Genomic DNA, 21,869 nt, shown 5'->3' with positions numbered 1-21,869 from the left:
GAGGATAGTCATTGTTGAAGCTTAGTGCAACGACAAGGCTTTTAGATTCAACGTATCGCAGCGCTATACTTTGAATGTGGACGGAGAAGGAAGTAATTTGCAGCAGGTTGAACGTGCGGCGCTAAACGCCGCGTGTATGCGTTGCTTGCTTTTGGATGTCTATTCTGTACTTGTATCTTACACATGCTTCCAGAGCAAAGTCACTTTTTGTCTACCATGCTTCTCTACAAAACCCTCAGTTCTCACCGAGTATCTGAAAGCTGAACAGCAAATGCCGACCATCGATCACCTGATGTTCCTAGCTCTGGCCTTTCGCTTCCGTGCCTCGCCGTTGAGGTTGGATGCGGTGGCAGACTGGATAGCAGCTTCGTCTTCGGGGAGATCAGAGGTTTCCAGGAGGGGCTCGTCGAGGAGCTCCTTCTTGCCCAGGACGCGACCAACAGACTGGTTGTAGGCGAATTTAGGGAGTTTGAACAGGAGCGTGTCGAAGATGGTGGGCTTGTGTTCCTCATCGGGCTGGTTAAAGTGTTAGCTTCTGATCTTGTTTCTCAAAAGGCTGGGTAACTCACGTCGAGCAGGAACTCTCCTTTCATGCCGTCTTCGGTCTCCTCTTCCAAGAAGACATTGCCAACGGAATCGACAATCAGGACCTTGCCGTTTTCTGCCACGATGCGCTTCTTGGCTCCCTGGGGTCCAGAGATGATTTCAGCATCAACAGGCGTGCTGATGCCACTAACTCGAGCCTTCCTAGCAGCCTGCACCTTCTTTCCCTTGCGGTTCTCCTTGTCCATGGCGCGCTTCTCGCGGCGGTTCCTGGGAACCTGCTCGTCTGGGGTATCCTCTCCCTCTGGGGAATCGTTTTCCCACTGTTGGGAGTTCACAGGTGCGGCGGCCTCGTCAACGCCTGGGATACCCTGAATAGCGGTCTCATCGCCCCAAGCGGTCTTGCGAGCATGTCGGATGTACCTCTCTACAAATTCCCTTCGTCGTCTCCAGCCCACGAGCAGTGCAAAGTAGTGCATGCCTCCACCCATGACAACCAGGAGGCCAAACAAGACGGCGCCGAGTCCAGGACGGAAGCGTTCATAGTAGTAGCCGGTGCCCTTCCATGCGGGGAATCCATTCCTCAGGAAGTGGTCGTAGCGCTCGCGTTCGGGGCCCTTAAGGATGTTCGCAACGACGGAGAGTCGCTGGTAGCCAGCGGTGACCTTTTTCAAGTGCGCATCGATCTCCTTCTTGGACGGCCCCTTGCTGACTTTGACACCTGGCGTCTTTCCCTTCTTGTTGTGGGTTTTGGCATAGTTGGCAACGAAAGCCTGGCGCGCCTTGTCTGGGTGAAGCTCCCGAGACTTCTTGCGGTAGGCTTTGGTCAATTCGTCTTGCGACGCGCCGGGCTTCACGCCAAGGAGGTTGTAGAAGGTGACATTGGCCCCGTCGGCTGCGGCAACCTCGTCGCGGAGGCGGAAGATTTCGTGGTCTGCACAGTCAGGCGTCAGCTAAGCTCGCAGCCCTAGCTGGATGCATCTATGTGGGGAGGGGGGCATGGCTGGGAAAATATGTGGCATACTGTTCCGCAACCAGGCAATTGGATGGGATGCAGGAGGGATTACGCACCCTCTTTGCTCCAGGCAGCGGCGACAGCTGCAAAGACGCACAAGACCAGTGCGAGAAGTGCGTGGGACTTCATGGCTGGCGTGTTGGCGAAGGTGCCTGAGAAGTCGGTGTGCTACGTGGATAGGAATGCTGCAGGCCAGATGTTAGTTAGCAGTGCGGTGAAACGCTCCAGACACCGAACGTGGCCCAATCGGCCTTAGCTAGCACAGGATGGCGCACAAGTGTTGCGTGCGAGCTTGCTTGGGGGGGGGGAATAAAGAGAGCAGTTCTCCCGGACTTGTTCCTCTCCGCAATCCAAAATCCAATCTCTCACGGCTCGCTCGAAACGTAACATGGAAGGTGTCCTTTGGAGCCCCGGCATGTGAGTGGCGCCCAGGTGAGGCTGACGGAGCGCTTTGTGGCGCAGGAGCGAGGCAAGAGCCGCCCGTGCTTTAACCCTGAGTTGGGAGAGATTCGCGGCAGGGGCCACTCAGCAAAAGTTCCCTTCTTAGAACAACCACGACACGCACCCTCACCCTTCACTTACCCACTCTCCGTCTGATACTTCTTTGGCCGCGTCAGCCCCATCATCCTCCCGCGACTCTTGCGCACCCGGTAAGGCATCCATTGTTCATAAAGTCGGCGTCGTTGTTCTGCCTCGAGGACACATCTCCGCAGCTCTACCCTTCTTCACCAATCACTAGCAGCAGCTGACAATGGCCTCCTCGCACACAGATCTCGAAGCTCAACAGCAACCTTTTCTCCCGTCCAACGAACCTCAGCAGCCTACTCATCCCGCCACCCACGTCTCACCCATCATGTCGCGCTTCAGCATCCCTATCGACGCTCTGACGTCCAGAATGAACCTCTCTGGCCGCTTCGACGGGCTGCGCTCAACCTCCGTCTCCTCGCGATTCGCCAACCTCAAACCCATCTCCGAGTTCCTCGATGTCAAGCGCGTCTCCAAGCCTGCCAACTTCAGCGAGGTGCAGAGCAGAGTCAACTACAACTTGGGCTACTTCTCGAGCAACTATGCCGCCGTCTTCGTCATGCTGAGCATCTACAGCCTGCTCACCAACCTGGTGCTGCTCTTCGACATTTGCTTTGTTTTCGGTGGCATGTTCGGAATCGGCAAGCTCCAGGGTAACGATCTGCAAATCGGCAGCTGGCGCGCATCTACCTCTCAGCTCTACACGACGCTCTTTGTCATTGCCATTCCTGTTGGCCTGTGGGCTTCTCCCTTCACTACTATTCTCTGGCTCATCGGTGCCTCCGGTGTCACCATCTTGGGCCATGCCGCATTCATGGACAAACCGATTGAGTCAGCTTTTTCCGAGGAGGCGGTCTAGGTGGTCGGCCGCGAACTCCTTACACTTCTATGCCCCGTTGGGGAAGACCACCAGGGGCTGCTACAGGTGTGGGGAGATACTTTGAGGGGGTGGAGGACGACGTGCATAGGTTCCAGGAACTTGACACGGATGACGAAAAGAACGGCGTTTTATTAGATCGTGGATTTCAACAGGTTTCCAGCAGCAACAATGCCAACCCGGATGAACTGTACTTTAGTGACATGGACATAAAAGCATGGGAAAGGAGAGCAACAACCTTCGATGAGACGGCATACGCGCCAAATTATGGTTACCAGGAAGAGGATGAGGATGACGAAGAGGACGAGGGATATTACGACGACACGGGCGAGAGCATGACCCACGCCGAGTATGAAGAGATGCTGTTTCGACGTGTTCTCGACAAGATCAGAGTAGCGAGAGCGGCTGGCCATGCAGATGTTCAGTTGAATCCAGACGAGGTCGAAGCCTACCAAGCGAAACTTTACGGTGCGAGGGCGCCAGCAGGCCGCCCTCAACCAAGGCCTCGACCCTCCAGTCCTTTGGTAGTCAACGATGCTGCGAGCGTTGTCACGACAAGCAAATCTGGAAACCCCGCCTCGGGCAGTTCCAGGTCAAAGAAAAGTCAGCCGCGAACCTCGCTTTTTGCCTCTAAACCCAAGAAAGAGAAACCCTCTGGGCGTAAGCGGACTTCTCCCATGTCGAGCCCATCAAGTCTAGGACCGCCAGGCTTTGTTGTGCCCGGCCCGGAGGGACAGCCAATATATGCACCGATCAATGCCTACCAGGGTAATCTTGTCCGCGATGCAGGGCCTGCTCCTCGCCCGACATCTCGTTCCGCTTCTCAAACCCCGACTCCACCGCGTGCTACTCCCCCAAGAGAAGTGCTAGGGGCGTTCCCGGGCTCCGAGCATAGCTACCGACCTGCAACACCTCCGCGGCAAGGGCGGCACACGGCCTCTCGGCAACCTATGCAAAGACAAGAGTTTCCGCCCATGAGCGGCGCTCGCTCATCGTCCATACAATCGGCTGGCGTCGTGCCTTTCCCCATCGAGCCCTACCAGTACCATGCCTTCAGTCCACCCTCCTCTTCACCACCTTCGCCTCAATCTCAGTACGCACGTAGAGTGAGCTCAGGCCTTTCCGAGGCTAGCTACACGGTAATGCCACGCCGCGTTCCAGTTCCTGCACCTTCGCCAGTACCGCTTCAGCGTACAGCACCCGCAACAGGTGTTCAAGGTAGCTATTTTGATCCCGCTCTCACTACGCAGGCGTCTGGCTCTAGGACGGTGGTGAGTGCTTTGGGTGATGATCAGGGAGCTGCCAAAGCCATTGGAAATGCGAAAGATGGCGAGAGGAGACGAAAGGGTGGACGAACTAAGAAGAAAGTCTAATGCACTTCCGCACTGTGTTCTGTTCGTGTCAAAGGGAGGACACTTGTGTTTGCTTCTGCGTCTGTGTTGTTCTCACGTACATCATTTTTAACTATCGCATTCTTCGTCTCTTCTAGGGTTTCCTCGTTGCCATTACATGGGGCACATCGGCGCGTTGGAAGAACATCATATATAGGTGCACCTATGGTGCTTAGTAGCCTCGAATTCATTGCTCTTTTTTTCTATTGGAAATAGCTTCTTGAATCACCTAAGATTCTTCTCCTTATGTTCATCTACTAAATGCTGACAGTTAGGGCTGCAATAAGAGGCCAACGCCGGAAATACTAGCACTCGCAGCGAAACCATTAGAAAAGGCACTGAGAACTTCTCTAGGGTAAAAGCAATTGATTCAAAACTGATACTGCTGGTTCGCTGTCTTCGAATATATGTGTGTGGAGTAACGTATTCACATCAACGAGATTCGCCACAGGGCCTGGATTCGCGTCTACGTCATCCGTGTCGCGAAGCCCACCTTGCTCAACGAGCTACGTTTATGTCGCAAACTCACTCCTACACCCGCATGCCTATCTAGTCGCTGCCATCCTTCCTAACATTTCCCAAGTGCTCTCTTTTACTCCTTGTCTCTTCCAGACTACAGAAGCCAACTGACACCATGGGTAAGACATCATATGAAGCCTCGCAGCCGAAACCAGCTAACATCAAGCAGCACCTCCCGACTACTGTAAGCCTTCAATCCCTCCGATCTAAGCTTCCTAACGCTCACACCATTTCCCAGACAAGGTTCTCGAAATCGACTCCAAAGCCACACAGCAGCAAGTTCGCGATGCCTACAAGAAGTACAGCGCCATAGAACCCTCTATCTCGACCCCATAGCCTTTCCTAACACCATACAGATCAGCGCTAAAACACCACCCCGACCGCGTTGCTTCCGACTCGCCTGAGCGCGCCGCGCGCACAAAACGCTTCCAGGCTATCAACGATGCATACTATACATTGTCAGACCCCACGCGCCGCCGCGACTACGACACCACACGCACATACAACGCCTTCACCGGCAGCACCGCGACGCCAGACTCTGACTTTGAGGAAGAGATACCCAGCAACGCTGCAGGCGGTGGCGGTAGCGGCTTCGCAGGCGGCTTCCCCTGGTCCTCGTTTGGCTTCGGATCCGCGCCAGCAGGCAACACAGAAGAGAGCCACAATAAGTTTAGCGAAGAGCAGTTTGGCGGCATCTTCGAGGAGATGTTGCGGGAAGAGGGCATGGCGGATCAGGATGCGCATCCCACGGGCAAGTTCTGGAGTATTGTTGGCGGCCTGAGTGGGGGCGCCATGGGCTTTATTGTTGCGAATTTCCCGGGCATGGTTGCTGGGGCCGTCGCGGGGAATCGGCTCGGGGCTGTGAGGGATACCAAGGGGAAGAGCGTGTATGCTGTGTTTCAGGAGATGCCACAGGCGGATAAGGCGAGGTTGTTGTCTGGGTTGGCGGCGAAGGTGTTTGCTAATGTCGTTTCGTGAGGTGGATTGGTCATGATATTGTACTTCTCATAGGGTCGAAATGGTTTGGATTACTCACTCTATATAGCAATAAGATATTTCTCAACATCAAATCCGCTCTTGTGCGAACGCGATGAACATGAATACACGAGCTTGCTTCTGTTGCACTTGGACTGCTTATATCAAACGTGAAGCTTACTAGCACGACATGATTTCTGCATAGCATAAAGGTGTGTGCCTCGACTTAGAACAAGTGACTAACAAGCTTTGGAGGGGGAGGAACAACATGAGTCTCCGTCAGTCAATCACATGATGATTCCTTCAGACTTCACAACATTGTGCATCAGGTATATAGATGAATGATGAATGATGAATGATAAATGTGTAATTGCTCCTAAACGCCTAAGCCCCTCCAAAGGGTGTACTTTGAAAATGCAGCAGGGCCGCCGGGATATCTCTTGAGCCCAAAAGGAAGAACTAACTGTGCTGAAGGAGGGTCATGAAAAAACTACTATATCCGCTTCGTTCATTAGTCGTAAAGTACACCGTTGCCTTGGCCCCTTTTATTTTCCTCTTTTCCACGGTTCACATCCAGGCTCTTTCACATGAACTTGGACGCCATGGTGGCCAGCGTCGCAAGGCTTCCGATCCCCCCAGCAACGCTCTGGAGATCGATATTACCGAGTCCACCCATCATTCCGCCTCCAGCTGCTCCTGAACCTCCTCCTCTGCTGTCCAAGCCATAGCCCTCGCTACCGTAGTAACTGCTTGAATGGCCGCCTCCAGTGTGTCCTCCGCCAGCGTATCCGCCCCGGGCCCCTGAGCCGCCCATCTCAGGGAGGTTGACACCGAACTGTTTGGCCAGCTTGTGCAGGACGCCGCCACTGACGAGCGGCATGATGACCATGAAGAAGACTTTGTATGGATGCCGTTGCGCATACCGGTAGATCTCGCGTATAAAGTGCTGCAGCTTTTTGTATAAATGTTGCATGTAGCTGTCGCGTGGCGAGCGTTTGTACCGCGACGTCGACGAGTGGTGCCGAGAGCTAGACGAGTAGGAACTGCTTGCGTAGCCCGGGCGGTAGGACGAGGAGCGGCGCGAAGGCGATGTGGAGAAGGGGTTCCAGCTGCCCATCTTGTCCGATGAGAGAGATTGAGCGTGGGCTTTTGGTTGTGAGGGATGGCTGGCTGGCTGGCGGTGTTGATCAGGGCGCGAGGATGAGCAGCGGGATGATCAGATCTGAGCGTGGACAGTGGAATGCCGATGTTGTAGGGTATATTTGGAAGCCCAGCGCATTCACGCTTAACATGTGTCGCTATAGCTGTCGCAAACCAGTAGTCGCTGTCGCTATGACTCGGTCTCGCTGCCAGCGCGACAAGTCCTATTGCTTCTGGGAATCTAGAATCGTCGTTGCACACGCCGTCCGGTGAAGAGTGGGTCAAATTGGGCTTCAAGCGCCTCCTTCACACGTCTCAACGGTTTTTCCCTACGCTCTGGCTCTGCTCTTACTCGTTGCTCGGGTGGGTTGCATACACAGCGGTCTTATCGTATGCAATACAATATTCAATTCAGCGTTTTGTATCGATAGGTTTTCGAAACCCGTAACGTTAGTAATAGTACGGTTTGGAGCGAATCGCGTTGCTGGTGAGTGTAGGAAGGAGCTTCGTTGTGCGCGCGAACTTGTGGAGCTCTGGGATGATCAACGCGCAGCTAACAGACCGCTTTTTGGTGGTTGGGCGGGATCCCTGCCGTCAAGTACCGCCCCAGCCTCGATTTGCCACTTGTGCAGGTGCAATGTTTTGCGTGAACGACAGGCCAATTGATTAGTAAACCGGTCAACGACACAATTTTTTTTTTATCTTTTTTGGAAAAGTGAATCAAGAAGTGAAATCAACATGAATAGCCAGCCGGCGCAAATGGTGAGTATATATATGTATTTGGGTGGGGTAGAGAGAAGGGTGGGTGGACACCAATGTTCTAGCCCTTGCTAATGCACCATTGCGCAATAGAATCATACATGTCCACGAACACAAACTATGGGCAATATAAGATAAAATCGAACCTGATCAAGTACATGCGAATACTAAAAAAGGCAGGTGGGCACATGGCTATCATACCGCAACCCATCACATCAATTCTCTCTATCGTCGATCATTCTTAGCAAACCATCGGTTCCAGAATCCTCTGAAATGTTCCTGCTGGCCAAGTCCTGCAATAGACTCGATCTCTTTCGGCGTCAGCTTGAAACTTGGCAGCTTAGCCAGGTAGCTCTGCAACCTCTGCTCGCTCGAACTCGTCGTGATTGTCACGATACCTTGATCGAGGCACCAACGCAATGCGATATCTCCTTCAGTGACACCGTATCTCTTCGCCAGCTCCGCGTACAGCTCATCTACCGGCCCTGGTCTTGCGCGTACAATAGCCGTCAATGGCGCATACGCAGCAACGGCAATGTTATTTTTGCGCAGGAAGTCGAGCAAGGACCCGTGCTGCAGATACGGGTGGTACTCAATCTGATTGATGGCGGGCGGGATCTTGGCCGTCTTGAGGATAGTCTCTACGTGCTCCTGAAGGAAATTGGACACGCCGATGGATCTGGCCTTGCCGGATTCTTTGATTGCTTCCAACGATGCCCAGGTTTTCTGCAGGTCCTCAGGCGTCTCGGCATAGAAAGGTGAGTGGATGAGGTAGAGGTCTACATAATCCAGTCCAAGGTTCTTCAGCGAGGTTTCGAAAGCAGTCTGTACGTTCTGTTTCTTGGTACTGTCGAGTTTAGTAACAACATAGAGCTTCTCGCGCGGCACGACGGCTTTCTTGATGGCTGCGCCCAGCTCCTCCTCGTTACCGTATACTAAACACTTGTAAGCAGAGCTACGAATTTCAAACAATTGACAAAACAAACCTTCGGCGCCGTCAAGATGGTAGAAGCCAGATTTTATGGTTGTAAACGTGTAGTCGGTCACTTTCTCATCATAATCAGTCATTCCTTTCTTCTTGTAGTTTGCGGTGCCGAGACCATAAGCTATCTTTCTTCTGAGTCAGCTGCAGAAACGATGTCTGTCACGCCACGAGCAGCTTACTTACCATTGGGATCTCATTTCCATCGTTCAATTTTAAAAGGGGGGTGTACTCCGACTGCTTCGGAGCAGTACCAGGGGCGTCCGGCTTGAACGCGGCCGGGATGGGATTCATCGTGTAAGTGTCGATGTTGGAACGCCGCTGCGAGATATCTTTCTTGTTGTTCTGGGAATCGTGGGATTTGATAAACTGCTGAGAATTGAGAGACTGCAAATAATGGAAACTCCTTGCGGTTGTGAAGACTGTAGGTGCGGTCCACCTTAGCGCACCAGCTTGTAATTTGTACGTCCAATGTCTAATCATATACCTTGGTGCTCTTATGACAATGGATGAATATAAGTATGTTGAACAGTGGCTTTTGGGGAATTAAGAGATTGATTGGATGAGCAAATCTATGGAGGACCAGCAGCTATATATACCCAGGAGCTAGTAGTCACATGATATATACCAGTTCTCAACAAAGTAGTATTCCGCATAACTGGGGTGACATGGAGATGCGGGGTAGCCTGGCTTCAACAGGGATCCATTCTGGGCTATGCTCAATGATTGTTATTCAATCAACTGCACAGATGAGAATTCGTACTCAAATCACCAGCACACTAGTGGCATCTTGTCTATTACAATGAGGCTCGACGTTTCAATAACCATTAGAAAGCTTCCGTCTTTTCAGACTTCACTTTTCCATATATTACGACAAATAGTCTCCTCTCGCCTCTCTTAGTGTCCTTCCGTTGCCCATGAAGCGAAATCTATTCACTGAGCCATATACAATGTCAAAATCCTCCGTCCTAAAACTTTCGAGAATTTCTGATGTACATTTTTTGAATTAGCAAACACAAAGTCTTTGCATTTCACAGTTAGAAGTTCATCTTGTCATACCTCTAAACTGATGACGGCTTCCAGCGTACAGTGCGGTAACACGTCCGTTCGACTTGCCATTCTTGTACCAGCTTCGGCATGACCCAGACCACACCATGCGCTTGAGGAGTTCTTGCGAATATGTGTTATAGTCATCCAGAGCTTCCTGTTTCACACAAATTGACCTATGACAATGTCAGCGAATTTTACAATCACACAACCAGAACCCGAAATATACTTGATATCTTCCGTTGCCATCTTCTGACACCACTTCAATATCCATTTCGCCACGCAGAATACGCTCTCTAGGAGAGACCCATGACCCACTGCTGGCTGTGAGTGACCTTCGCTTTACTGGCGAGGGAACGCTTACCGGGGCTATTGGGACCAATGATGATGAAATAGTTTGGAGTGTCGGCCGCTGCGATCCCAAAATATGCTTCTGGCGAGTCGCTCCATGCAAGATGGAGCTGATGTCCATCCCGCCCTTGCACAGTCCATGGGGGGCGGAAACTGACATCGAATCCAGTTGCGCAGACGATGATATCGAATTCGGTGTGTTCATGGGTTGTTTGAATTCCAGATTCTGTAATTTGGACTATTGGATTGAGCTCGACCCGCGCATTTTCCCCTCGTAGAGCCTCGAGGTACCCATCGCCCGGCGTTGGGCGTCGGCATCCAAACTCATAGTGTGGAATCAGCTTGTCGCAGAGCTCTTGATCGTTACCGAGCCGTTCTCGCATTGATGCATATGCCTTTGCAAGAGCAGCCTTTTGAGCCGGCGAATCCTTGAAGAATATGTTGAAAGAATTATCTTGACTATTATCTTGTTACTATGACTGGAAAGGAGTCATCATGCAGCTGCCGGGCAGTGTTGATTTACCTGTGCTCAATGTCCTTGCGAAACTTGAAGAGCAAGGCAGGATTATCACGAAACGCCTTCTTTTCTTCTTCGGTGAATGCGAAATTGGTTCCGTTCCTTGTAAGCTCAGCTGCATAATTAGGAAACATCCACGTAGGGGAGCGGATGTAGTTGGTCAACTGAGCCGCAGTCTTCTGCAGCTGTGGGAGCACTTGAACAGCGGAAGAGCCGTTGCCAATCACCGCGACTTTCTTGCCTGCCACATCGATAGAAGGGTTCCTGGACCGATTTTATTAGATCAGTCACGTATACCGACACGAAAACAGAGAGACACACCAATTTGCAGTATGAACAACCTCCCCTTTGAAATCATGAAGACCCTTGATGTCCGGCCAAGTCCAGTTGCTGGTAGGATTAGTCTTATGAAAGCTCAATGGTTCCTTTTTGTATACTTCAAGAAGCCCGATCCGTCAATCAATATGTTACATTCGTCTTCTTCTTCTTCACCGTCATGTCGAATCTTGAGACGCCACTTGCTCGAAGGCTCGTCCCAAGTCGCTTCGACTACTTTCGATTGGAATTTGACGTGTTCAGCTAGACCATATTTGTCTGATGTTCTCTTGATATAGGACCAGATCTCGGAGCCAGAAGCGTAAAATGTAGACCAGTCGGGGTTCGGTTCAAAAGGGAAGGTATAGACATGCGCGGGAACATCGCACTAAGCTCTCGAACGTCAGTTAGAAATGCAATAATGAATCTATCTTGGGACGACGCACTGCAACTCCAGGATATTGATTCTCCAGCCATGTTCCACCAACGTCCTTGTTCTTCTCATAGATGGTCAAATCGATAAAGCCTTCAAAAGCCTTATGGTATTTGGCCTCGTAAGCTATCATCAAACCGGAATATCCGGCCCCGACACACACAATGTGTATGCGTCGAGGTTGGTATGTGGGCTCTTGTAATAAAGGAACCCAGTTCTTCGCAGCGCGCAAAGGATCCAACGCGGACTTGGACGCTTCTGGAGAGCGTTCCTTCACTTCGGGTTCCATTTTCGTCTCCGTGGCGAGTTTGAGGGTTTCACTGCGACTTGGGGTCGGCCTTTTGAAATTATAGGAGAGGAAAAGGGGTGAAATGCAGAGCTGGGACAGGGAGATGCGGAGTATGATTTGGTGTAGTACAGACAATGGTATTGCGTCTATGTAAGATTACTCAGGATAACTGCCAGATACGGCAAGGAAGAGGATTTCCGGGCCTCATCCGCTCAAATAGATTAGCTGTCACAAAAACATGGTAGGCAGGAGGAGGTGTAAGGCTTGGCTCCCAACCAAACGTGAACGTGTGGGGGTAACCAACGTTTTGGTAAGCTAGTCCGCCTATCGCCACTAACCTTGTCTGCCTGTCCGCGTGATTGGCCGGGGATGACGGTAGTGTTGCCGTCAAAAGGCGCCGGCCGGGGAATTACCAACGAGATGGCTTGTCTACATTAGTGTGTGTGTCGCGGAGCGTTTCCAGTGCATTAGTTACGGTCTGAGCCGGAGCTTGCCGATCGATCCACCCTCTGGCTGGCCGTTTGGGGCCAGGATTCTGCAGGTTTTGGATGTCCATCTTTATGAGATATATACCTATTAGTACTACATAGGTAGGTAGATATGCATGGCCACGTAGTGAAGTGTTGTGTTCACCATCTTCTCGTACGCAAGGAGAATCGGACATACACCAAAAAACTCAACAATATTAGGGTTGGGATGGTAGGGTTGGGGCATATTAAGTCCTGCGTGGTAGTTGATGCCATGGTTGATGGCCGTCTCGAGCCTACCTTTGAAGATTCCACGTAGTCACAAATATCTCTGCACTCAAAGTACAACGCTACAGACTAGCTATAGCTTAACTAGGGTGTAGGGACTGATTGCATCTTTTGCTTGCTGCGCTATGGCTGGTCGGGGAAGCTCTCTGCCTCTGCTTAGGAGCCAGTGGGGCTATAGTGATGTAAAACTTGGTCATTGATATTCTCTGAATGACTTGGGGGTTGGCCTACATTGAGTCCTTTACGCCATTGGGAAAGGAGACAACCTGGCGAAGCAGGCCAAGGCCGCGATTCACGCCGACGACAATCAAATCTTGCATGTGACTGTAACGTTTTCGAGATAGACGTGCATTCACAATGTCTGGTGCTCGACTTAAAATCTTCATAGGCTACTAAAACATAATAGTTAAAGCAAGGTTGATATATAATAGTCAGGTACCTAGACATCAATAGCTGCTAGGCCTTTTATTATAATATTAGTGTTTACTATTACGCAAGCTGAGGGGGCTTAATAGTTTGGTGTGTAGTCCTTATTTCACAAATTTCCTCACTTCTTATTTAAAAGTAAAGTTAACGCTGCAAGAGCCGGTTATATAACTTGGTAGGAAACCTATTGTATGAAACTACAGTTTAAGTGCTCTAGTACCCTGATATAGTATTAAGACAGCAAAGTTTATATAATATAAAGCTAGCTAAGTCTAATATTAAGACTAATAAGCTATTAGTTGACCTAACACGTTATTACTTAGAGATTATAGCAACGTAACTATTGACTCCTAACGGTGCTCAGAATTTCTTACACACGAGATTCATCGCAGTATTGATCAGATGGTTATGGCCTCGCTCGTATAAGGGTATAGTCCGATTGGTCTGATGCACAGGTAGGCATATGTGCACGGCATCGTACGATGACTTTTGGTCGAGAAGGAGAGGCGAGCATTGCGTGCTTGAGTGAGGACTAGGGCTCTTGGATATGCGGACAAACCATGTAGGGTGACGGTAATATGCGTGACAAATACAGGTTTGACGGCAGTTAGGACCACGAGACCCTTCACGCTATCAGCGGGGTAGTATTGGCAGTACGGGTTGAGAGGCAGGATGTGGAAGTCGGCGAGATTTTTAGGAGAGCCTTGCATCTGTCCAAGAATACCAGTAACACACGTATGTGAACTCTGCAGCCAACGGGACCTTCTGGATAAGAAAAGACTGCAGACTATTGAGACCAAGGCGGTAGATTGAATATGTATATATAAATTGTATGATTGGTTGGTATTGTTTTCCGTCCGAAGGACAGTAGTCTATCTACCGGCCTGAGGCCTCCCTTGGGGCATTAGGACGTGCATAGAAGTGGAATTATAGTGCTGTCACACTACCACTGAGTGCATTTCTTGGTCCCGCGCGGGTTGCACGTGTCTGTCCATGTATCAACTCTATAAATTGTATGAGAACCCCAGGTAGACTCACTATTGAGAACACTAGTTCCTTATCTCTCTCTCTCTCTCTCTCTCTCACACACACACATCGTTATACTACCATATCCGCTGTAAAAGGTATAATCTTTTCGACTACAGACCCAAGTTAAGCCATCGCAACCTTGTATGTACGGACGTTTCCCATTCAAAACTGTGTTGCAGAAACAAGAAGTTGCAATGCAGCCACGTCTACAGCGTCTCGAGCCAATGCTCGGAGATCCTCTCTTCGAAAGCATACTCTGGGGCCACGAATACGATCTAGGTGAACTGGACAACAGTCTGCGTGTTAGGGTCGAGTCCGGGCAGTTCAAGAGAATCGTCTTCTATGGAATGGGATGCTCCTCAGTGGTATCCGACATCGTCAAGGGCTTCTTTCTGTCGGAGCACATCCCGATACACGTCCAGGTTATCAACGACTATGCCCTCGACTGGTTTGTCGACAGAGCTACTATGAAGGACGAGTCCACGCTTACGATTATCGTCTGCTATAGCGGCTGGTCGGTCGAGCCGTGCCTGTTCTTCGAGACCATGCGAGAGATGACAGGCAACAAGAACCTGATAGTCCTATCTGGAGGCGGGAAGATCGCCTCTCTGTGCAAGGAGCACGGCACTTCGCTGATCCAGTATAAGCTAAGGCATGCCGACCGGGAATACCCTCTCTATCACGTCCAGCAGTTCTTCTCGATCTTCCTCGATCTGTTCCACAAGCTGAAGATCATAAAGTCCTCATACCAATCCGAGCTCGAGGAATCGGTCAAGTTCCTGAAAGCCGAGTTCCACGAGGGAACCCTCAAGCGAGCAGAGGCCATTGCCGAGAAGCTGAGGGGGAGTCGGATCGTCCTGCTGAGCACGGCGGACTGGTACGTCACCCTCCTCAAGCAGACAACCATGTTCTTCAACGAAATTGCCATGGTTCCGACTCACCGAAACCTCCTGCACGAATTCTCCCACACCGAAGTGGCTGCCTATTCCGACCCGACCAACAAGCAGGCCATCGTCACTTTCTGTGACTCGGAAGCCGACGACTACACGCGGGATAAGATCCAGACACTCCGAGGACTGTTCGGCGGAAAGGAAGTCCCTCAGAACCGTAACATCGAGTTTGTCAATATCGACCTCAACCAGGACAATTTCTTCAAGAAGTTCTTCTTTGGGCACTTTTTTACAGTTTATATTGCGTATTACCTAGGGAAATACTCCAACGTGGAGGGGAGAGACTTGATCTCGATCGCCGCGAAGAACCCATGGTGGAGCCAGCGCTCGATCGAGCTGTTCCCCAAGTGTATCGACATCCCTTCAGTCCTCGAGCCCTAGAAGGCTAGCGACAACCTACCTACACCAGCCAGCAGGATTGCAGGTGAATGAATACTGAACAATTTCTCTCTTTTCAACAAAGGTGAACTGCTTTTTGTGCTGTTCCCCCTCTTCAACAAAGGGGGAATGCTGTTTGCGCTGTTCTCCCTCTTCAACAGAAGGGAAATGCTGTTTGCGCTGTTCTCTCTTTTCAACACCGGGGAGATGCTATTTGCGCTATTCTCCCTTTTCAACAAAGGGCAAATGCTATTTACACGGTTCTCTCTCTTTAACGCAGGAAAACACCATCAACGCTATATTTACAACCATTCTTTTTACTAGCTTATTTATATAGCAATTACAATCACTAGTCCGCACTCAAAGTACCTTTACAGAACCAGCGATAGCTCACCTAGAGCGCCTAAAATCTAGCAAGTCTATGTTTCGGATGGATAATTTAGATATCTCCAGCCCGGGCTGTTCATGAGGAGAAGCTCTCCTCTGCGATCTCGGGGAAAGTTAGCCCACTGAGATCGCCACTGTGATAGCAAATAAGAATACTTGGCCCGATTTGAAGCATGAATCATTGAAAGTACTCTGGCACGAAATGTGTCGTGTATCTTCCAACACTTGTTACATGATGCGCCTTTGAAAAATAGACTTTAGATGCAGGGATAAGTCCATGAGCCATGCCGCAAAGACTAAAACAGTCATGACTGTTGCGACCCAAGCTATGGCGTTGGATTCCAGCTCCTCGCCAATGTAAATCGTGGCAATTGTGAAGCCAACATTCGGGAAGACAAAAGCCCACCAAGGAAGTGTGAAACTCATCTGTGGCCGCGACACATCATTGCGCCATTTGGAAATCAAAATGGGCAAATGAGCGACTAGTGCAATCGCGAAAAGCCAGAATGTGAAGAGCCAAAGGAATATGCCTATCCACAATGCCATGATGTTTAGAGTTTCTGCAGCAGTAGGGTGCTTCGCAAAGTATCCGTAGTCGTTAGGGATCGCCTTGGCGCACCCCATGAGAGCCACAATGGTGTAACCTGATGAGCCCACAGTCATGAAGAGTCCGGGTCTCAGGTTTGCTGGGCCGAGACCGTTGATAAGCAAATTGCCTACGAAGTGCGGAAGAAAGAGAAGGCACAAGATCCACCCAAGACCCTCAAAAGCAATGCCGGCAACGATGATAGTCATTCGCTGTGAGAGAGGCTGATCTGCTGCAATAGCTGACGCGACGGTGCCCGTCAGCATGGCGTTATAAATCATCAGAAACATCGGTGGGCTCATGGTACCAGGCTTGAGGGGGGAAAGGTCAAACATGACGACGAATATGACAATGTTATATGTCAGGGTGATAGCAGCATAGGCCCAGAAAAGAACCCGAACGGCGACGATGATCCAAGGACCGGCGTGAGGAGCACCGAAACGCTGCATGCATATGATGATAGTCGCCATCGATAGCCATAGGGAGCCTGTGAAGTAGGCTTCGGGGGGTTTCGTCACGGATTTGCGGAAGCTGGATGGTCTCTGTACGAACCGACAGATCATGGCTGTGCTGAAGAGGACGAACAGAACTAGGTTGAGGATGAAGACTATGACACCGGCAGTCTGCAGCCCGCGAAATCGATGGGGAGTTTCGGCTAGGAGAATGGCCACGCCGCCGGTAGACTGAGTGCAGGTGAAGTTGGCCCATGTGAAGCGATCGAGCAGTCGGTTCTGCTTGGCGGCGCTTTCGTCTTCGGGTTCTGCATGGTCGGGTCGAACGGCGTTTCTTGCTAAGGCTTCAAGCTGCTTTTCGTGTGACATAGTGACTCCGTAGCGACTGAAGGCAGAGTCTTAACTGAGCAGAAATGGCTGACTTTCCAAAGAATGAAAAGAGACAAAGAGATGCGAGGTTGCAGATAGCCGAAGGCTCGCGAGGGGGCGCGTACCTACCTAAGCGAGATGGCGGGTAGGCAGATGGTTAGTTGGCATCTGAAAGGAAGGTGGGCTCACACCTCACACATATATACATAAGAATCAGCTAAGGAGCAGGACAGGACGATAGGGAGTCTCTTGTTCACGTGATCTAAACAAGAGAAAGGCCTGATTGCCGCCTTTTCCGACTTCCTACAACTAGGGCACTACGAGAACAGGAAATATCGTTTGAAGGCGCAGGTTACCATCAAAAATCCCGATGGCAACTCGCACACGCTCCGAGCCCTGCTAGGCAGCGACAGGCGGCCAGATGATTCCCTACGAGCATTTGAGGCTGCAGCGGATCGCGAAGATGGGCTCGGATGCCCAGACGCTGCATAAGCTAGACGACGACGAAACGCTGGGGACGTGGCAAGGCAGCTCGGAGCTTCAGGGCTTTATAACGTATGCGCTGATGGCGGAGGAAGTTGAGATCATAGCTAGCTTCGATCCAAGAGTGGTTGAGCGATGGAAGGTGGGGAAAATGCTGTGCTAGTTTATTAGCTTTGTTCTGCAGCAGCCACACTAGAGAATACTATTAGCGGTCCCGAGGTCGTTCCATGTTTAACGAAGCTCTGCGTTGGAGGTGTAACTAGGTTGTCCAGTATCAAAACGTTGACCATGCTGGGAAACAGAGAAAGGCGGCGTTAATGTTCATTCCTCCGCAGTAGAAAGTGGATAATAAGAAGGCTGCAATATATCAAGAGAGCAAGTTGAAGCAAGCAGTTCTAAAGACCAGAGCTAACGCAATCCTAAAACTTATAACATGAATTCAACAAACAGAAAATAATTACGGTCATTACTATGCTATAAACCCCCTATCATACAACAGAAATCCCTATATCATCTCCATATCCAAATGCATTATACTCGACAGGTGCGATGATCCAAATATGAAGGTATCCTATGCACAATTGCTTGCTCCCCTCCCACCTTACCGCCTAAAGTTCGCACTCAAGCCTGAAAACGCGTCCGGGGAGTGTCTCCCGCCCATCAATCCGGAAAAATCCATGCTTTCGTTGCTCACATGCCGGACGCCCGGAGTCTGAGCAGCAGATAGCGGTTGGCCTTGCTGGGCGCCAGACTTGGACGCGAACGGATTCATGTGGCCAGACAGCTGGGTCGGTGGGGCTGATGTTGGTGCAGGCACAGGTGGTGCTTGCGGCTGCTCTGTACGCTGAGGAGCGTGTTGTGGCTGGTTATATAGCGACAAGATGGAAGTTTTATCAAAAGGGTTGGGGTTTCCTTGGAAACCTTGCTGTTGGTTTAGATAGCTCGGCTGGGGATTTTGGTAGCTTTGCTGATTCTGGTACGTTTGCTGTTGGCCTTGATAGCTTTGCTGCTGGCTCTGCCACGGGTTGGAGGCCTGGGGAGTGGAGGCCTGGTTTTGCTGTAGTTGTGGCTGCTGCTGTTGCATCCACGGGTTTTGTGACGCTTGCGGTTGCGGTGCCGGTTGCTGTGGAACTTGTTGCTGAGTAGCTGGTTGCCCGAATGGATTCGAGGTTGTGGGGGTGAAGATTTGACTTCGCGAAGACTTTAGGAAAGGGTTCCCTGGGCTCGTAGGCGATGACATTGACTGATATTGTGGCTGGGGTGGAAAGAAAGAGCTATACTGCTCGGATATCTGCGGCATTGGTGGAGGTGTAAAGGATGTCTGGTGGAATGGGTTCGTTTGCGCATATGGCGAAGGTTGAGTCTGTCCATATCCACCAGTTCGGTTGGGGAACAATGGTTGTTGAGACTGTTGACCTGTGACCTGCATGCCCTGGAAAGACTGCTCGAGACTTTGTTGTTGCTGCGCATATGGGTTCTGTGAGTAATTGAAGCATTGTTGCTGTTGCTGTGGCTGCTGCTGTTGTTGTTGCTGCTGCGGGTAACCTTGCTGTTGGTATGGTGCTTGGGGCGCCTGTGATAAGAATGGGTTGTAAGAATTCGTGGGCGAAATGGGCTGCGCAGATGATCCTCCATAGGACGTTTGTTGGGTTTGAATCGATGTAGGTTGCGGCTGCTGCTGGGCTGGGGGTGGGACAGCGTCTAAAGCGTCAAACGGGTTGGTTGAGCTAGTAGCAGCGGGCGAGGTTCTCGTCCTGTCGAAGGAAATGCCATTGAAGCCGGGTTTCGTAGGCGGCGTCGGTGTGCTCCCTCTCGATTTGCCAGGGTTCTGCTCCCCTAACCTAATCAAAGCTTCCACTGTCCGGTCCAAATTCCCATTGAGTCCCTTCAAGACTGTCGAATTTCGCTTGTCGTCCGGAAAGCCCATATCCCGCAATGTCGCCAGTTTCGAATCGAGGCCATCGCCCGACGTATTTATATTTGACCCAAAAACTCTCGACGCTTTATTAACCCGTGGTGGAGATGTATCCTGTCCGAAGTTCCCAAGACCAGGAGACAGGGGAGGCGTCAGGTCTCGCGGAGAGGTGGCCGCTTTCCGTAACCCGAACCCAAATCGACCGGTAGGCTTTGGTGGTAGTGGAGGTGGTCTGTCTTCGGAACTCGTACTGCCTGTATTCTGCCGTGTGCCCGGGCGCGAATCGCTCATGTATACCCGCTGCTCGTATTTCTGTCGTATGTATCTTTCCATGGCACCGTCGACCTCGTCGACATCGATGGGTATTTGAGGCTTGGTGTTGCGCGGGTTATACGTCTTGTTTGACTCGGAATTACCAATGCGCTTCATGTTCTAGACATTTGTCAACGCCCGTACCTACTCTACTCAGGTCTGACCTTCTTACATCGACTTGCGCATTGTCCCATTTATCCATACTCAGCGATTTGACCTTGGAGATGTGGGTTCCTAGCTTGCGATGTAGGGCAGCGCATCGTAGGCATAGGAAGATGCCCAGCTAAAGCAGACGTCAGTCTCGGATTCGCGTAGAGGAGCGGTCGGAGTCGGAGAGGGATCTAAACTGCGATCTGACCTATAGACAAACTTACGCTCCAGCTTGCCCATCCTATACAACACCGTCAGCACAGCTCTAACAATAGGCGCGCACGCTCTAGTATTCACCTGGATTCCTCGCGCCACAGTCGGCACATGTGCTGTTCCCAGGAACCGTCTTGATGAGCTCCTGTAATGCTCGCTCGTTGCGCGCTTGCTGGCGCTTGTTCAGGGCGGACGCCATATTGTTCGTGAGGAGGAGCGGGTCGCACGGGGGATGAGATCAAGGAGCGGCAGAACGTGCACGGGAGCAGCAGCACGCGGGGGTTGGGAGCTCGAGGACGGCGAATAGGCACTTGTGATGTCGCACCGATTATCGAAATAAGGATAGTTCCATGACAGAGCGAAGCATGCAGGGAGAAAAGGGACTCGAAGGGACCTTAGTCCGGACGCGATGACGAGCGAGTAATGAAGGCATCCCGTCGGCATCAAGCATCACACATGGCAGGGCCGCGAGCTCCAGAGCCATGGGTCGAGCGTTTTAGCTAAAAACAGCCCCGTGCCCCTGGCTAACTTGTTTTCAATTCTCTCTCTGAAGCTCCAGGGCTACCATATGCTCCTTTTGCAGATGCGGATAACCAGTTGGGACGACGGACAGCGCACGCACACGCACACACTGTGGAAGGGCCGAAGAAGCTGCTGATGTGGCATCCAAGCTCAGAGCCACCCAATCCGTCGAGCCAGCTGCCCACTTCATAAACCTTGGTAAAGTCGGCAGACGTCGTGAGATGCATCATGAGCATCTTGACGAATTGTCCTCGGAGCTAGACATGTGCTCTACACGGTTCTAGTATACGGGGTTCTCCCATCTCACGCCATCTGAAAATAGGATGTAGGGTCACTCAGTGTGGCCTCAAGCCTCACGGAGTTCGAAGCAAAAAGCCTAAAAGTGCCAATTTCCTTACTCTGGAACGCAAATATGACAACCATAAGGTGGAACTCAGTATGGCAGTTGATTGATCGTTCGTATGATTGTGTAAGGAACAGAAATGGGTGTTGCAGCAGCAGCAGGAATTTTGTTGCGTATTGCCAAGCATGCTGACAAAGATAGGGGTCCGAGCTGAAGGTTATCCCAATTTTCTTCGCACAACACACTTCCTGCTTCTCTCATCGACCAACGTCGACAAAACATCGACATTCAATGCTCACATTCGAGAGTCGTCTTCAGTGCAACGATTAAATGTTCATCGTTCTAGAAGACACTCACCTACTGCTGGCTGTGTCTACGCTACCCCACGATTGCCTGCTTCCTGGTTCAGTTCTCTATGGCCTGGAAGCAACATTCCTTCTAGTGGGAGATTGAAATAGGTTTTTAGCAGGACCGAGTCTACTCCACCCTACGCATTGCTATTCTTTAAATGTGTAGGACTTAATTACAGACAAACATATATTGCTACATGATATCCTTGTGATTGATACCCAGTCTGGATACCTTGCAAGGTCTTCTATAAGACCCCGTGAGAGTAGCCAGCTGTGAGTCGGTTGTTCGCTTGCGAACTAATCGGCACCTATGTCTGATAAATGGAGTGGAAGCCGCCCAGGTGTGTTCTCGGATACGACTCATCAGAAAGAACGTGGAGCAATACCTCAGGTCCTCAACCGCCTCTTTCGCGAATCACTCCAAGACATCGAGCCATAATCGTACGTCTTACCCCATCGGATTGCCGACGTTGGGCGTCACTCTTACATACATCCATGCGGAAAATTGTGATCGCTTTGCCCAAATTACAGTTCGCAGCCCCTATGTGTCGATCATCGGACCCCAAGTAGG

General features: G+C 50.9%; 10 protein-coding genes across 10 annotated transcripts; 5 read left to right on the top strand and 5 right to left on the bottom strand.

The window, feature by feature from the left end:
- Window positions 1–285: 285 nt before the first annotated feature.
- Window positions 286–1,687, bottom strand: K460DRAFT_284725 (DnaJ domain protein; the record flags this gene model as incomplete). Its single annotated transcript, XM_040928763.1, has 3 exons — window positions 286–516; window positions 570–1,477; window positions 1,615–1,687. The coding sequence occupies 3 exons, from the start codon at window positions 1,685–1,687 to the stop codon at window positions 286–288; spliced, it is 1,212 nt and encodes a 403-aa protein (XP_040788520.1).
- Window positions 1,688–2,411: 724 nt separating this feature from the next.
- Window positions 2,412–2,942, top strand: K460DRAFT_284200 (prenylated rab acceptor 1; the record flags this gene model as incomplete). The annotated part of the gene is made up of 1 exon (XM_040928717.1): window positions 2,412–2,942. One exon carries the CDS (start codon window positions 2,412–2,414, stop codon window positions 2,940–2,942), a length of 531 nt encoding a protein of 176 aa, XP_040788519.1.
- Window positions 2,943–2,971: 29 nt separating this feature from the next.
- Window positions 2,972–4,333, top strand: K460DRAFT_286341 (uncharacterized protein; the record flags this gene model as incomplete). The annotated part of the gene is made up of 1 exon (XM_040928877.1): window positions 2,972–4,333. One exon carries the CDS (start codon window positions 2,972–2,974, stop codon window positions 4,331–4,333), a length of 1,362 nt encoding a protein of 453 aa, XP_040788518.1.
- Window positions 4,334–4,765: 432 nt separating this feature from the next.
- On the top strand, window positions 4,766–5,934 carry K460DRAFT_366804 (DnaJ-domain-containing protein). Its single transcript, XM_040933458.1, has 4 exons — window positions 4,766–4,989; window positions 5,040–5,054; window positions 5,109–5,169; window positions 5,227–5,934. The coding sequence occupies exons 1-4, from the start codon at window positions 4,986–4,988 to the stop codon at window positions 5,846–5,848; spliced, it is 702 nt and encodes a 233-aa protein (XP_040788517.1). The 5' UTR covers window positions 4,766–4,985; the 3' UTR covers window positions 5,849–5,934.
- Window positions 5,935–6,428: 494 nt separating this feature from the next.
- On the bottom strand, window positions 6,429–7,726 carry K460DRAFT_386343 (uncharacterized protein; the record flags this gene model as incomplete). The annotated part of the gene is made up of 2 exons (XM_040935583.1): window positions 7,338–7,726; window positions 6,429–7,015 (listed from the first exon to the last, which is right to left on the bottom strand). Exons 1-2 carry the CDS (start codon window positions 7,357–7,359, stop codon window positions 6,429–6,431), a joined length of 609 nt encoding a protein of 202 aa, XP_040788516.1. The 5' UTR covers window positions 7,360–7,726.
- A 42-nt stretch (window positions 7,727–7,768) lies between these two features.
- Window positions 7,769–11,852, bottom strand: K460DRAFT_312924 (uncharacterized protein). Its single transcript, XM_040930233.1, has 11 exons — window positions 11,403–11,852; window positions 11,079–11,344; window positions 10,963–11,031; window positions 10,648–10,905; window positions 10,138–10,583; window positions 10,003–10,090; window positions 9,786–9,949; window positions 9,602–9,713; window positions 8,913–9,165; window positions 8,731–8,854; window positions 7,769–8,679 (listed from the first exon to the last, which is right to left on the bottom strand). Exons 1-11 carry the CDS (start codon window positions 11,676–11,678, stop codon window positions 7,970–7,972), a joined length of 2,766 nt encoding a protein of 921 aa, XP_040788515.1. The 5' UTR covers window positions 11,679–11,852; the 3' UTR covers window positions 7,769–7,969.
- A 2,230-nt stretch (window positions 11,853–14,082) lies between these two features.
- Window positions 14,083–15,219, top strand: K460DRAFT_406180 (uncharacterized protein; the record flags this gene model as incomplete). Its single annotated transcript, XM_040936925.1, has 1 exon — window positions 14,083–15,219. One exon carries the CDS (start codon window positions 14,083–14,085, stop codon window positions 15,217–15,219), a length of 1,137 nt encoding a protein of 378 aa, XP_040788514.1.
- Window positions 15,220–15,831: 612 nt separating this feature from the next.
- K460DRAFT_377275 (uncharacterized protein) lies at window positions 15,832–17,010 on the bottom strand (the record flags this gene model as incomplete). Its single annotated transcript, XM_040934956.1, has 1 exon — window positions 15,832–17,010. The coding sequence occupies one exon, from the start codon at window positions 17,008–17,010 to the stop codon at window positions 15,832–15,834; it is 1,179 nt and encodes a 392-aa protein (XP_040788513.1).
- Window positions 17,011–17,434: 424 nt separating this feature from the next.
- K460DRAFT_366798 (uncharacterized protein) lies at window positions 17,435–17,747 on the top strand. Its single transcript, XM_040933457.1, has one exon. The coding sequence runs from the start codon at window positions 17,474–17,476 to the stop codon at window positions 17,654–17,656; it is 183 nt and encodes a 60-aa protein (XP_040788512.1). The 5' UTR covers window positions 17,435–17,473; the 3' UTR covers window positions 17,657–17,747.
- Window positions 17,748–17,819: 72 nt separating this feature from the next.
- K460DRAFT_366797 (ArfGap-domain-containing protein) lies at window positions 17,820–20,683 on the bottom strand. Its single transcript, XM_040933456.1, has 4 exons — window positions 20,168–20,683; window positions 20,095–20,111; window positions 19,893–20,003; window positions 17,820–19,840 (listed from the first exon to the last, which is right to left on the bottom strand). Exons 1-4 carry the CDS (start codon window positions 20,280–20,282, stop codon window positions 18,095–18,097), a joined length of 1,989 nt encoding a protein of 662 aa, XP_040788511.1. The 5' UTR covers window positions 20,283–20,683; the 3' UTR covers window positions 17,820–18,094.
- Between the last annotated feature and the right edge of the window lie 1,186 nt (window positions 20,684–21,869).

This window comes from Cucurbitaria berberidis (genome assembly GCF_010015615.1).
Source record: "Cucurbitaria berberidis CBS 394.84 unplaced genomic scaffold K460scaffold_3, whole genome shotgun sequence".
In the NCBI taxonomy this organism is placed as follows: Eukaryota; Fungi; Ascomycota; class Dothideomycetes; order Pleosporales; family Cucurbitariaceae; genus Cucurbitaria; species Cucurbitaria berberidis.
This window is presented reverse-complemented; position numbering and strand designations above follow the sequence as displayed.

Bases quoted from the DNA above. Each gene is read 5' to 3' on its own strand.
- K460DRAFT_366797 (XM_040933456.1), bottom strand. From the start codon at position 20,282: ATGGCGTCCGCCCTGAACAAGCGCCAGCAAGCGCGCAACGAGCGAGCA. The intron at 19,841-19,892 runs GTAAGAAGGTCA...ACAAATGTCTAG, and splicing joins GGGACAATGCGCAAGTCGAT to AACATGAAGCGCATTGGTAA.
- K460DRAFT_366798 (XM_040933457.1), top strand. From the start codon at position 17,474: ATGGGCTCGGATGCCCAGACGCTGCATAAGCTAGACGACGACGAAACG.
- K460DRAFT_366804 (XM_040933458.1), top strand. The intron at 5,170-5,226 runs GTACAGCGCCAT...AACACCATACAG, and splicing joins GTTCGCGATGCCTACAAGAA to ATCAGCGCTAAAACACCACC.
- K460DRAFT_312924 (XM_040930233.1), bottom strand. From the start codon at position 11,678: ATGGAACCCGAAGTGAAGGAACGCTCTCCAGAAGCGTCCAAGTCCGCG. The intron at 11,032-11,078 runs GTATACAAAAAG...TAATCCTACCAG, and splicing joins GACGGATCGGGCTTCTTGAA to CAACTGGACTTGGCCGGACA. The intron at 9,166-9,601 runs GTCGTAATATAT...TGGTGCGCTAAG, and splicing joins GAGGCGAGAGGAGACTATTT to GTGGACCGCACCTACAGTCT.